This window comes from Musa acuminata, chromosome BXJ1-1 (assembly GCF_036884655.1).
Source record: "Musa acuminata AAA Group cultivar baxijiao chromosome BXJ1-1, Cavendish_Baxijiao_AAA, whole genome shotgun sequence".
In the NCBI taxonomy this organism is placed as follows: domain Eukaryota; kingdom Viridiplantae; phylum Streptophyta; class Magnoliopsida; order Zingiberales; family Musaceae; genus Musa; species Musa acuminata.
The window spans coordinates 35,049,203-35,064,444 of NC_088327.1; the positions used below are offsets into that span (position 1 = coordinate 35,049,203).

Below are 15,242 nucleotides of genomic sequence, written 5' to 3' on the forward strand. Positions count from 1 at the left end.
TTTGAGTATCATGTATGATATGCTTATTAATGATGATTGATTTATTTTTCGGTATCGTGAATGAAAAATAAGGTTATTGAAATTGTGTATGTTTTAATTTGAATATATAATGATGCACAAATAAGAATGATACTTACCTTTGTCATAATATGAAAATTGATATAAGGGTCTTCCCTTCTTTTTGACAATGACAAAGGGGAGCAAGAATTTCTAGCGTGGACATCATGAAAAGAGGCAAACTAACTAGCTTGCACAATTCAAGATGAAAGCAAAAATTGCACTTCTCAAAAGAGAAGATGCAAATGTAACATTTGCCAAATTGTTTGCTTGCCTCATGTAAAACATTATCTCTTGCTAGTTTGACATTTTTGCTAGCTTGTATGTTGCAAAACTTGATCACTTTTTCAAACATTTTGCTAGCTTGCATGATGTAGAACTTGCTATCTTGAACATTACCAAAAGTGCTATCTTGTATGCTATAAAACTTGCATATCTAAAACTTGATAGCTTGAATGTCCTAAGCATGATGCAATACTTGCTAAATTTTCTAGCTTCAAAACTGCATGATGATAAAACTTGATATTATGTTTTCCATGCAATGAGTTGAACTTATATTAAAAACACAAAGAATAGTTGTACTTCTCCTTTTTGTTGATGACAAAGGGGGAGAAGTATGTTGATAACATGATATGCATAAGTTTATGCATATGTTCATGATGATGTGTTGCAAGTATTAATGATGAATATTGCAATGACTTGAATTGAGTTTGAATTCAAGGTTCTATCAATATGGCATATTGATAGGGGGAGTTTGTTTAAACTCCCGGAGTTAAGGTTAACTCCGTCATCAAGTGGTTGTCATCATCAAAAAGGGGGAGATTGTTGAATCTCGTATTTTGATGATGAAACCACTTGATATGTGTTTATGATTTAAACTGCATTTTGAGCGATGCAGGTCTACTCGATCAGGTTTAGACAGTTGACGCAGGAGGAATTGACGTTGCGCCGGAAGAGATCACGTCAGGATATTGGATGGCTGAATGCTTCGAATGTCGGGCATCGGGCCAAGGAGAGCGAAATTGCGCCAAGGATATCGGGGTTGCGGAGGTCAACCGTCGATTGGGCAACAAGCCGCAAGAGAGGATGATGCACCGAAGAATCGGACGAAGCGCCAACCAATGACGTGCCGGGCAACAGAATGTCAATTCGCGTTGTAATAATTGTCTAGATCGGAGTTGAGTTTTGGTTTGTGTGTGCAGGATTAACTACGATAACGATGAAGACATAAAGCGAAACAAAGTGCTGGAGTCAAGCGCGAAGGATTTGTTGCGAGTTCGAGAGTTCGACGGAAGTCCGAAGGTTCGTCGGGAATGCTGTCGGAACTAGCCGAGAATGAGTAGGGAGCTTGCCGAAGGGTTTTTCGGAAGCTCGCCGGAAGGTTCGTTGGAAGTTCGCGGAGCTCATTGAGAAAGATCGGAGCTTCCCGAAGAAACTCCTTGGAACTCGCCAAGATCAAATCGTGAAGTCTAGGAGCTTGCCGGGAGTCCGCAGAATGGTTTTCGAGAGTTTATTGGAAGACCGTCGGAAGTTCGCCGGAAGCTCGCCGGAAGAAGTCTTGACTTACGAACTTTGTAATAGCTTAGAAAATGTCTTCAAATTCATAGTTAGCACGTTAATTAGGGTTAGAATTAGGTGTTAATCCTATAACCCAAGTAGGGGCCAATTGGGCCCGAGTTCGGACTAGTTTGGGCCAAGTTTGGAGCCCAACCAGTGAGCTGATTTGGCCTAGGCGGTGGCACCGCCCAGCACCCGAGAGCTGGGCGGTGACACCTCCTTGGCTGGACGGTTGCACCGTCCAGCACCCGAGCGCTGGGCGGTGGCACCGCTTGGCTGGGCGGTGGCACCTCCAGCATTCGGGAACCCAAAGAGAATTCAAATTTTGGAGCCCAAAATTTGAATCCTCTTGAGGCCTATAAATACCCCTCAAATCTCAGCTGAGAGAACAACTTTTTGAGCAGCAAGTGTTTGAGAGAAAGGCCTTAGAAAAGTGTTAGCTTGTCTTGTTTTCAATTTGCTAGTGTTCACCTCCTTCTTTCTTTCTGAAAATCTGTAAGAGAGTGAACCACTTGTAAAAGTTGTAAGAGGGGTATTCACCCTTCACTTTCAAGAGATTTGCTAGTGGAAGGTGGGAGCCTCATCAAAGAGGGGCCTCGCAAGTGGATGTAGGTCACTTGACCGAACCACTTTAAAAACGGCGTAATCTCTGGTTTGCATTTCTTATTATCATTTACATTACTGCAAACCTTCTTACTTGCTTTGTTTCATCATTATCTTTGCTGCTAAACTTTGCGAATACGCTTTCAAGTTAATCACTTCCGATTCTGATTTTTATCGTACGAAAGATTTGTCGAAATCAACGTTTTAATCCGCTGCACTAATTCACCCCCCCCTCTTAGTGCCGCTCCGATCCTAACAGATACAGTACAGGTGCTCATTGGAGAATGAGTTCACTGATTGATCCACTTACGGAATGCTAGATGGTTGATGATGCCTTATTGTCAAACAGCGATTCCGTAGTCCTAGTGGTGTATCTGGTCCTTAGACTTGAGACACCAAGGATGTCCTGTATGAGTGCTCCACTCTTTGATACCAGACTTATAGGTTTGGCTGTCCTAGATCTAGTACAGCTGGTCATTGGGAGTGGTAGTCGGCCTTACGAGGGCTATTGAGTGTCGATAGAGGATCATCCACTCTCGGCGTCATGAGAGGAATATCCCATGTGTTCTTGCTCAGACAAATCCCTAGCCAGGGTCATTCGGGTTAAGGGAGAAAGAGTTCTCCAGGAGAATCCGATTAGAGCGAGACTCGAGTAGAAACCGTATGGGTCTGACAACACCATGCTCGATATACAGTCTCTGGGATATTAGATGGATGAGGGACTATAGGTACACGGTAACTGAGGACAGACAGGTCCAATGGATTGGATTCCCCTGTATCGTCTGGGGACTACGGCGTAGTGGCATAGTACGTCCGTAGTCGATGAGTCGAGTGAATTATTACAGAGATAATAATTCACTGAGTTAGAAGGAGTTCTGACATGTATGACTCACGGCCAGCTCAATATTGGGCCTAGAGGGTCACACACATATGGTAGGCATTGCGATGAGTAGAGGTTCAGATATGAGATATCCGATGGAGCCCTTATCTTATTGGATGCAGATCCAATACCCACTAGGGGAGGACCCATTAGGGTTTGACAGGGGACCTCTATAAATAGGAGGGATTCAGAGCCCCATAGGCTAGAGAGCTTTTGCTTGCCTTTCCTATTCTCCTCTCCCTCTCCACCTCAGAGCAGGCCTGGAGTTATGAGGAGCGTCGTCGCAACCCTGCTGTGTGGATCACCGCTAGAGAGGAGGACGCTTGACCTCCTTCACCCTCTCCTAAAGATCTGCAAGGAAACAGGGATATACGATCTCCCTAGGTAACACAACCTACTCTATACGCAGTTTTAAGTTTCGCGGATTTTGTGCACCAATCTTCACACGACGACGAACATATCTTTGGGAATCGGGGATTTTGTTTTCTTGTTCTTCCGCTGCGCATGTGATGTCGCCCCCATGATTTCCCAACACAATCGGCGGTTGACCTCCGCAACCTCGATATCCTTGGCACAATTCCACTTTCCTTGGACTGATGCCCGGCGTCCAAAGCCTTATGCCGTCCAATATCCTGACGTGATCTCCTCCGGCGCAACGTCAATTCCTCCTGCGTCAACTTTCTAATCCTAATCGAGTAGACCTGCATCACTTAAAATACAGTTAAACATCTAAACAAAATTAATTAGTTTCATCAACAAAATCCGAGATTCAACAATCTCCCTCTTTTTTATGATGACAACTAATTGATGACTAACGGAGTTAACCTTAACTCCCCGGAGCTTAACCAAACTCCCTCTATCAATATATCGTATTGATAGAAACTCTTGGATTCAAAAATCCAAGCAATATGTTATAATCAAATCATGACATGGCCTCAACATACTTCTCACCCTTTGTCATCAACAAAAAGGAGAAGTGTCACTTTCTATGTGTTTGAGAGATGAATTCAACTTATTGCATGAAAAATATAATATCAAGTTTTATCATCATGCAATCTAGCGATTAAAGATGTGTAAGTTTAGCATGTTTGGTTTTCTTGAGATAGCAACTGATTGCTTCTCTTTAGTCTACTAGCTATCAGTTTTCACGATATGCAAGTTGCAAGCTAGCAAATTTTTGCTTCCTTTGCAATGTTTGAGCTAGCAATTTTGCTTCCGTAGCAAGTTAGCATATTTTGCATTTTGAGATAGCAACTATTTGCTTCTCTTTAGACTATATGCTAGCAATTTTTACGATATGCAAGTTTTATTATATACAAGCTAGCAAAAAATTACGAAAGCAAATACAAGATAGCTTTCTTGTGTAAGCTCATGATTCTTGCTTCCTATTGCAATGTGCAAGTTGCAAGTTTTGCTTCTTTTGCAATGTGTAAGTTTTCAAATTTTGCATCTTGAACTAGCAATATTTCTCCCCCTTTGTCATTGTAAAAAAGAAAAGAAGAATACAGTTTTGTAGTTCTTTTTCCTTTTACAACGATTTCAAAATCATGACAAAGGATGAATAATCAAGTTATGAATGTCAAGACAATTTTTCATCATGAATATTTTATCATTGCATGCATCATTATCATAAGTTGTAGTATTACATGCATAATATCATATCATCATTCATAATTACATTAATGTTTCAATATAGCAATTTCTTCTCAAAATGTGTAACTTAGTACTCATTGCTTCTCTTAAGATTTGCAAGCTAGCTAGCAAAATTTGCTCCCCCTATGTCATTGTCAAATAGAAGGGAATAACAATACAATAGTGTAATTCATTTCCCTTTACTATAATCTTCAAATCATGACAAGGGTTAAGTGTCAATCTTATTTGTGCATCATTATATTTTTAAATTAAAATATACATATTTTTAAAAACCTTATATTTCATTCATGCATGATATTGAATAAATCGATCAACATTATGAGGATATCATACATGATACTAAAATTTTTAATTATTTATCAATATTTTGATCATGATACCAAACATTCATCATTTAGAGCATTCATGATACAAAACATTAAATCAACATTTATCATTTTAGCAACAACTCATAGCATTTTAAATCATGATTTATATCATATGCAATACATCACATCATAATTAGAAAGCACAAGTATTGCATGCATCATTACAAATCATAAATGTTTCATATCATGATGGTATCAATTTTGTCAAATTATATCCTACCATGCATGATCAAAACTTCTCCCAATTTTATCATTGAAAACAAAAAAGTAGGGAAGAGCATAAAAGTGTAAAATATTTCAATCATTTCAAGGCATTTATATTATAGATACAAAGAAATCATATCATCAAAGATAAGACCATTTGAATACCAAAAGACATGATTCATTTTATCAAATCTCTTTCTTTTATAAATAACAAAAATTATAGGTGTACAAAGAAGAGATTGTGATTAAAAAAGAATCTCAAGTAGTAAATCCAAGAAATCAAGATCATAATTTGAATACAAACTCATTCAAATTCAAATCGTCAAATTCATCAAAATCTCAACATTACTTTCAAGAGATTCAAAATGGTATACATAGATTTATCATAATAATCATCAAGATCAATAAGATAGAGAAAATTAATTTTTCAAGGAAAAAATATTTTTCTCTTTTTAGTTGTTTCAATTCATATGATTTTATTTCATTTATGCCAAATAAAAACATGTATCATGTTTAAAACCGAAAGTGTAAGATTTATTACAACAAAGATCAATAAGGCACTTCCATTATAGTTAAAATCAATAATCCATAAATCGCAAGATTCATCATGCATAATTTTAAAATTTATTAAGCATGATCATTATGTATGACACTAAAACATGGTTTCAAAACGTTTAATATTTTCATTATACAATTTCATCATTATGCATCATCATATTTTCGAATTTGAACATGCACAATTTCAAAACTATACCTTTCATTTTTCATGCATGATACAAATAACTCAATCATCAATATGGGCATATCATACATGATATTCAAGCATTCATGATATATCATTTTGGCAGCATGATCATAGCTATTCAAATGATAGTATCTAAATGTCAAAATTCATTACATCCTATCATGCATGATCATTAACTTCTTATTTGTATTTCATGCATTATTTCGTTTCATCACATAAGGAATATCAAGAAGAGTTATTGGGTGATGAGATAAATGTTTCATGAGTACAAGGAATTGCATAAAATCCATATCATGAAAAGATAATAACAGAAGACACGTTTTCTTTTGAAAAATCTCCTCTTAAATAATCAAGGGAAAATCTTAGGAGATTATGATATAGATAAAATTCATTCAATCTTATAAGAGAACAAGATATTAATTCAAGCATATAAAATTTCTCAATTCATTATGAATCATAAAAAGAATTGTGGTTCCGAAAAATCACGATTCATTTAGGAAAATTTTCTCTTTAGTGCACGATAAGAAGAAATATAGCAATGATACCAATCATAATTCATTTGGATAGTAGATGCTAAAAAGGAACATTGAGGATACAAGATCTTGTTTTTTATAGAGTAAATCTCAAGTTATAAATCTCAAAAAATCAAGATAAAGCTCATTCAAATTCAAATCATCAAATCAAAATCATTTTCAAGAGATTCATAAAAAGATGATAAAATAGATTCATCAAACCAAGAAGTTTCAAGAAAAATACTTTTATCTATTTAGTTGTTTCATATAAGCATGCCTTTGTCCTTTTTGTGCCAAAAAATATATATATATATCATCAATCATTTAGGATCAAAAAATAAATTTCTTCATAAAAACCATCAAGATCATTATGTATAACTTTTAAAATCTCATGCATAAAATGGTATCAAAACATTTAATATTTTCATTCCATCATTTTTCATTGGTTTTATTGAACATAATTTTGAATGATTCTTATAGATAACTAAAACTTCTTTAGTTTTAATTTATATGATTGACTTTATCTTAACATGATCAAATTTTGAATGATTCAAATTTTGTCAAAACCATACATCATGTTCGAAAACCAAAGACAAGGTTCATAAAAAATCATCAAGCCTTCCATTCAAAAGCCATGCATCGTCATTGAAAATCAATATGAAAATCATCAAAATACACATTCTTGCTTCTCAAGCACATACATAAGATTAATCTTACTAGGTGTACAAGCATTAGATTTATATCTAACATTTTATTGTATTAACATAAAACATGCAATTTTCATTGTCATGAACATATTTTTGCATTTTTATTTTTAAACATTTAATTTAAAAAAAAATTGATTCAAAACTAAATTACAAAAAAAAATGCATTATGAAAAGCATTATGTAATTTCAAAGTAAATTAGGGGGATTTTGATTACCTCATCATTGAAAGTGGTTAAGGCGTAGTTTGGCACCTCCCCTTTCTTGATTTTCTCCTCGTCTTTGGAGGAGCTCGATTCATCCCAATTCTTGTTCCTTTTCTTGCGTTCAAAGCAAGTAGTTATGTTCTTTTTGTTCTTAAAATTTTGTTTCATTAATTTTTTAAATTTATTAGTGTGGAGTTCAATTTCACTATCACTTGAGCTTATGCTCAAGTAGTCTTCATGTGTTCTATGTCTCAAATCCTTCATATTCTTTGGAAGGTTATTTTTGAATTCCATTTTTGTCACATTTTTCATTTTGTAGGTCATTAAAGACCCAATTAGTTCTTCGAGTGGAAATGTTTTAAGGTCCTTGGTCTCTTGAATGGTCGTAACTTTTAGATCCCAACTCTTTAGAAGGGATCTTAAAATTTTAGTTACTAGTTCAAAGTTAGAAAAATCTTTACCAAGAGCTTTAAGTCCATTGATGACATCCATGAAACGGGTGTACATGCCTCCGATGGACTCACTTAGTTTTATCTGGAAAAGTTCGTAAGAATGCACAAGAATGTTGATTTTGGACTCTTTCACTCGGCTAGTGCCTTCATGAGTGACCTCAAGTGTTCTCCAAATATCAAAAGCCGAATCACAATTCGAAACGCAATTAAATTCATTTTTATCAAGTGCACAATATAAGGCATTCATAGCCTTTGTGTTTAAAGCAAAAACTTTCTTCTCTGATACATCCCATTCGCTCATCGGAAGAGAAGATTTTTGAAATCCATTTTCGATAGTATTCCAAAGCTTGAGATTTAACGAAAGTAAGAAAACTCTCATTCGAGTTTTCCAATAAGTATAGTCCGTCCCATTGAAAAAGGGAGGACAAATGAGAGAGTGACCCTCTTGAAAGCTGTAAAGAGTCATTTCTATTTGGGTGTTAAACCAAAGTAGAAAACCATGACTCTGATACCAATTGTTAGGATCGGAGCGGCACTAAGAGGGGGGGGGGGGGGGGCGGGGTGAATTAGTGTAGCTGATTAAAACGTCGGTTTTGGAAAATCTTTTATACGATAAAAATCGAACTCGGAATTGCTTAACTTGAAAGCGTGTTCGTAAAGGTGTGCAGCAAAAGAAACGAGAAAGTAAAGCACGTATGAAGGTTTGTAGTAAGGTAAATAGCAATAAGTAAATGCAAACCAGATAACACGCCAATTTTATAGTGGTTCGGTCAAATGACCTACATCCACTTGCGAAGCCTTCTTCGATGAGGTTCCCAACTTTCACTAGCAAATCACTTTGAAGGGGAAGGACAAATACCCCTCTTATAACCTTTTATAAGTGGTTCACACTCTTACAGATTTTCAAAGAGAATGAGGGAGGTGAACACTTAAACTATTAAAAACAAGACTTGCTAAAGACTTTGCTAAGGCTTTATCTCAATCTCTAACTTCTCAAAGGTTGTATTCTCTGCTGAGAATTGAGGGGTATTTATAGACCCCAAGAGGATTCAAATTTGGGCTCCAAATTTTGAATTCTCTTAGGTTTCTGAGGCTGGCGGTGCCACCGCATGTCAATTTCAACATTGACAGAGTTCTGGCGGTGTCACCGCCGGAACTCTCGGGTTTTGGGCGGTGCCACCGCTCGAACTCTCGGGTGCTAGGCGGTGCCACTGCCCAGTCCGACGGTACCACCGCCTGATACTTCAGGCTCTGGGTGGTGCCACCGCCTAGTCTGGTAGTGCCACCACCTAGTCTAGCAGTGCCACCGCCTACACTATTTCAGCTTACTAGTTAGGCTCCAAACTTGGCCCAAACCAATCCGAACTCGGGCCCAATTGGCTCTTAACCAGGTTATAGGATTAACCCCTAATCCTAACCCTAATTAATGTACTAACTACGAATTTAAAGACATTTCCTAAGCTATTACAAAGTCCGCAAGTCAAGACTTCTTCCGATGAGCTTCCGGCGAACTTCCGACGGTCTTCCGATAAACTCTCGGAAACCATTCTGCGAACTCCCGGCAAACTCTTAGACTTCAAGATTTGATCTTGGCGAGTTCCGACGAGCTTCTTCGGCAAGCTACAATCTTTCTCGGCGAGCTCCGTGAACTTCCGACGTACCTTCCGGAGAGCTTCCAAAAACCCTTCGACAAGCTCCCTACTCATTCTCGGCTAGTTTCGGCAACATTCCCGACGAACCTTCGGACTTCCGTCGGACTCTCAAACTCCCAACGAATCCTTCGCGCTTGACTTCGACACTTTGTTTCGCTTTATGTCTTCATCGTTATCGTAGTTAATCCTACACACACAAGCCAAAACTCTACTCTGATCTAGACAATTATTACAACGCGAATTGACATTCTGTTGCCCGGCACGTCATTGGTTTGCGCTTCGTCCGATTCTTCAACGCATCGTCCTCTCTTGCGGCTTGTTGCCCAATCAACGGTTGACCTTTGCAACCCCGATATCCTTGGCGCAATTCCGCTCTCCTTGGCCCGATGCCCGACGTCCGAAGCCTTCTGCCGTCCAATATCCTGACGTGATCTCCTCCGGCGCAACGTTAATTCCTCCTGCGTCAACTATCTAATCCTGATCGAGTAGACCTGCATCACTCAAAATGCAGTTAAACATCTAAACACAATCAATTAGTTTTATCATCAAAATCCGAGATGCAACAATTTATCTATTTTGTATATATTGAGCTTTTTCGGAATCAAAAAAGATAATTGAGGTCTTTGGAATGACAATCGGTATCTTTATTACATTAGCTAAAATTTATTTGTCAACAAGATGGACTTTACCTATGATGAGAATAGACTTAGCTATTAAATCTTGGATGAAATTTCTTTTACATATTTCTATTTCTTTGGGTATTCTATTATTCACTACTTCTTCTCAAACTTATTCCACTATAGATGACAAAATCCAATAATGATATTCTAAATTCATAATCACTTTAAAAAAAACATCAATTTATTCATAGATATCTACAATATATTTCCCATCGTGACTAAGTTCAAGAATTATGGTCAACAAACAATATGAGCTATAAGGTACGTTGATCAAAGTTTCATAATTATCTTATCCCACACAAACTGTTTATTATTCAATATTCTTATGAGAAATCAATCACGTTAGAGCATTTTTGTTGTCAAATTAAATTTGATTTTGATAAATTGCATTACTTGCGAAGTATGTGTTCGTGTATGCCCAATAAATCTATCTGTTGTTGATTGAAGATTGGAAAGAGATATAAAATAGAAATAATTAATTAATTATAGTATGGTTTTGTAGTGACTGTATCGAGTGTTGTCCAATAAAATGTTTATAAATGATCGAAGAATATAAACTTTCTACTTATGATCAGGATTGTGTTATAATCAAATTACTTTAGATTGGTTACCCTTCACTGTGAGGTCACACAATTCAAACAGTTTCGAATTTGACTTAAATCAAAACAGATAAAGATGAACCCTTTGATTCAAGAACGATTACCAATTAAGAAGATTTTGTTTTGATAGCTAAATTTGACAAATTCAGCATATTAACTAACTGAATTAATCAAAAAATAATCATTTAAATTTTAAAAAATAAAAAATATATATTATATTTTTGTCCATCAGTCACCATAGTCAATGTTTCATGAAGTTTGTCTTGATTTGGTTTAATCAAATTTAGATCCAGTTAGGCTGCTATTGAAAAGGACCAAAAATAGTATAACTAGATCTAAGCCTAGATTTTTTAAACCAAACACTCATAATACGTTTCAAACCAATTAACAAGTCAACATATTACAAAAAATTTCATGGAAGCATCAAAGAATTATGAAATTTAACTGAATTTAGAAAAATTCAGCCTATTAACAAGCTGAATTAATTAGTGATCATTTAATTTTTAAAATTAAATATTATTATAATTTTATCCATTTGGGAACATTTCTAAAGTTTCCATAAACTTTGGCCTCGCTTGGACCAAACTCAATTAACTTTTGAAAAGGGATTAAAAAAATAATATAACTAGGTCTAAACATGGGTATTTTTGAATCAAACTTTCAAACTATCTTAAAAATCAATTAACAAGTTCAAATGTTACAAAAGATTTCATAAAAGCATCAAAATTTGTGAAACTTAGTAGAATTTAAAAAATTCTGTTAGGACCGAAAATGTCATTAAGACGGAGCAGGTGGAGGCGACGTTGAATTAGTGCTTTTGTAAAAACATCGATTTTAACTTAAAAACATTCAGTAAATAAATTAGTTTATAATGAAATGAAAAGCATAAACAAAAATGCAAACTGAGTTTATAGTAGTTCGGTCATCGCCACTTATGTCCACTCCTGATCCCTCTTCCATCAAGGCCACCGACATTCACTACCGATCTTCTTTCAACGAGCGAAGATCAACTACCCTCTTATAACTCTTTCTCTTTTTCACAAGCTTGGGAGAGAATCTTTATATCTCTCTTTTATACTAAGACTGACCTCACTCCTCTCTTTAGAAGAACTTCTAAACCTATAAGGAAGAGACTTTAAAGTTTAGAGAGATTACAACTCTTTTTTCATAAGGATTTTTTTTTCCTTTTTACTCTTTTTCTTTCTTTCCCAAGCAGGAATAACTAGGGCATTTATAGACCTCAAATGACTTTAACAAATAGAGCCAAAATTTAAATCCTTGGGATTTTGGGGTACTAGCAATACCACCGCTTGTGCATAGTGGTACCACCGCCTAACACTAACGGTACCACTGACGAGTCTTCTATAAGAAGTACATTTTATACTTTTCCAACTCACAAGCGATTCCACCACCTGTTCTAGCGGTGCTACCACGTGACCCAACTTTTGGATCACTGAATGGGCCTCCCAATGAGCCCATATCTGCCCTGAGTTAGGCCCAATGGACCCCTAATTGAGTTAGCTTGGTTACACTTGAAACTAACTCAATTAGACCTAAACTACTTTGATCTAGACATAATCAATTACAAACATGAATCTTATGTTGTCCGGCATGTCATTGGTTTATCCGGTACTTCGTCCGATCCTTCGACACTTCGTCGATCCTTCGGCACATCATCCTCTCCTTTGGCGTGTTGCTCAATCCATCGACATATTGACCTATCGCAATATCTGATCTTCTTGGTGCAATGTCTGATTCTTCTAACCCAATGCCCGAACTCATGGCCACGAAGTCCTTCCAGCACATCGACCAGTCCTCCGACCCGACGTTCAATCTTTTAACATGTTCCACTCCGGCCCAATGTATGATTCCTCCTACTTCAATCGATTTGTCTTTCCATGATCGAAGTTAGTCCTACATCACTCAAACGCTGATTAAATCATAACTGACTCAATTGATTTTAACATCAAAATTGGAGATTCAACAAATTCAATATATTAATAAACTGAATTAATCAAAAACTTATCATTTAAATTATCAAAATAAAACAATATATATGTCTATCTTAGACCATTATCAAGTTTGACCTTATTTTGACCATGTTTAGACCTAGTTACACTATTTTTTAAAAGGGACCAAAATAGTATAATTGGGTCTAAACCTAGGTAGCCAATCTTTCATAAATCTTTCAAACCAATTAACAACTCCAAATGCTACAAAAGATTTTATGGAAGCATCGAATTTTGTTTATCTGAATTTTAAAAAAAATAGCCTATTAACAAGCTGAATAAACCAGAAAATGGTCATCTAAATTCTTAAAATTAGAAAATACTATATTTTTGTCCATATCGGACCATTGCTAAAATTTCCATGAAATCTGGCCTCGTTTTGATTAGGTCTAAATATTGATGTTTTTGAATCAAAATTTCATAACATCTTTCCAACCAATTAGCAAGGTTCAAATGTTATCAAATAATGCATAGAAGCATCAAAATTTATGAAATTTAATTGAATTTTAAAAAAAAATCAAACTGTTCACAAGCTAAATTAATTAAAAACTTATCTATTATATTCTTAAAAATAGAAAATATTAAATTTTTTTGTTCATCTGGGGCTATTGTCAAAGATTCCATGATGTTTGACCTTATTTTGACCAATTTAATAGTTTGGTTTAATATAATGAATTTGAAAAAGGGGAGAGAGAGAGAGAGAGAGAGAGAGAGAGATGATAATTTTTAAAAAGAAAAAGATAAAAAGTGATTGATGATTACTTTTACCATTTTAAAATTCAATGCTCTCTCTGAAAATTTTTGAAAAATGAGGTGCTAACCGAGAATTTCTTAATACAAGAAACTTTTCTGAAAAATTTCCCCAAGTTTCAAAGTACTCGTATACTGATTAATACTCACACCGTACTAGATATTGATAACTGGGCATATCATTATATTCTTTTAGTGATATCCGATTTTAAATCACTATACCACTTAGTATCTTGATATCGTACGGATCTAGTACGTTAATAAAATCTTAATTATTTCCACCTTTTGCAAACCATGACTAAAAAATACATTACACTTAATTCAGATCGCAGTAGCTAAAGGCACTTTTGAAACTTAAATGATTCAATTTACTAGTAGTTACGCTGTAGATCACGGTCAGAGGAAGCTTCAGACGTCACATCATCTTCTGCAGATACACCGGTAAGTGTGAAGAATTGGACTTACTAGCAACATAAAGCTGACATACTAGTAATAAAAATTTAGCTCACGAAAGAGTGTTATTATGTCCAGGCTAAATATCAAGTTTTAGTTAATCCTCCTCCCCTGCTAAACAAAATTGAGAAAGGGCAAAAGAAGGAAAAGAGAAAAGCTACTAAATTCACTGGTTTCTTCTGGCACAAGTAATTAGCACTTGCAATAATAGACCAAGTCTTCAAAGCTTGTAGCCTAAAAGGTACATCAGTAGTGATTCAAAAAACAAAAAAAAAATGTTTCTCTAAATTTAAATTCCAATTGAAAAAGATGGTAACAAACCCCCAACACCGGTGAATGATACCCCGTTTTTTCCATGTACATGAAACAAATCAAATGCAGTATAACCAAGGAACACGGAGAGAAGAAGAATTATTAACACAAAGTCATCAAACACTTCCATCATAAATCCAAAGCTTTAGTTGTCTGTCGCTGTGCATGAATACAGTTTCCGGGGGATGAGATTCACATAGAACTCTAATCAGACTGTACAAAAGAAGTTAAAATGATTTATATGTACACTGTTCCAGAGCTTCCTGCATGATGGTTAGAAGAGCCAAGGGAACAACAAAATTAATTACGGAGTGTACAACATACTCTACTCTCTTTGATCAGACGAATTTTAATGGCTGGAGCAAAACAACTTGGATCAGCTCATCTTGTAAGCCCAACCATGTTCATCTAGAAATGCTTGAACAGCTTCTTTGATAGCAAGGTTTGGTGCCAACTGGTGTGGATCAAGTGGCTCCCTTGTTACCGGATCAAACTTCCCCACCTAATTTTAAAGATTGATGGTCAGAGTTAGAAGAAAGTTTCTAAACAACAGGATATTTTGTATCATTATATACTTCTTTCTATGCAACGATCACATGCCCCTTTTCCTTCTCCAGATATCCAATGTTTTTTCTTTTTTTTCAGAGAACAAGTAGTACTCGTAGTTGTATACATACAAGTCCTAAGTCAAAACATTAAAATAAATAGAAGAATTTGATGACTCTCATTGTTATCATCTCCAAATTCCTAGAAAATTTACAAAGAAGATTAGACAGGCAAAAGGATCTGCAAGTATGCAACAATAGATACAAAGGATAATACTAAATTTTGACATAGGATTAAAAT

General features: G+C 35.7%; 1 protein-coding gene across 3 annotated transcripts in view; it reads right to left on the reverse strand.

Annotated features, from left to right (window-relative positions):
- Nucleotides 1–14,528: 14,528 nt before the first annotated feature.
- The window catches only part of LOC135678116 (E3 ubiquitin-protein ligase CHIP-like), a 38,002-nt gene continuing 37,288 nt past the window's right edge, over nt 14,529–15,242 (reverse strand). For 2 of the 3 annotated variants that reach the window (XM_065190520.1, XM_065190535.1), the window contains one exon: nt 14,529–14,898. In XM_065190520.1, the coding sequence (XP_065046592.1) occupies nt 14,773–14,898 (126 nt within the window). In that variant the 3' untranslated portion in view covers nt 14,529–14,772. The remainder of the gene's footprint in view (nt 14,899–15,242) is intronic. The other variant, XR_010514819.1, reaches the window with a different exon arrangement.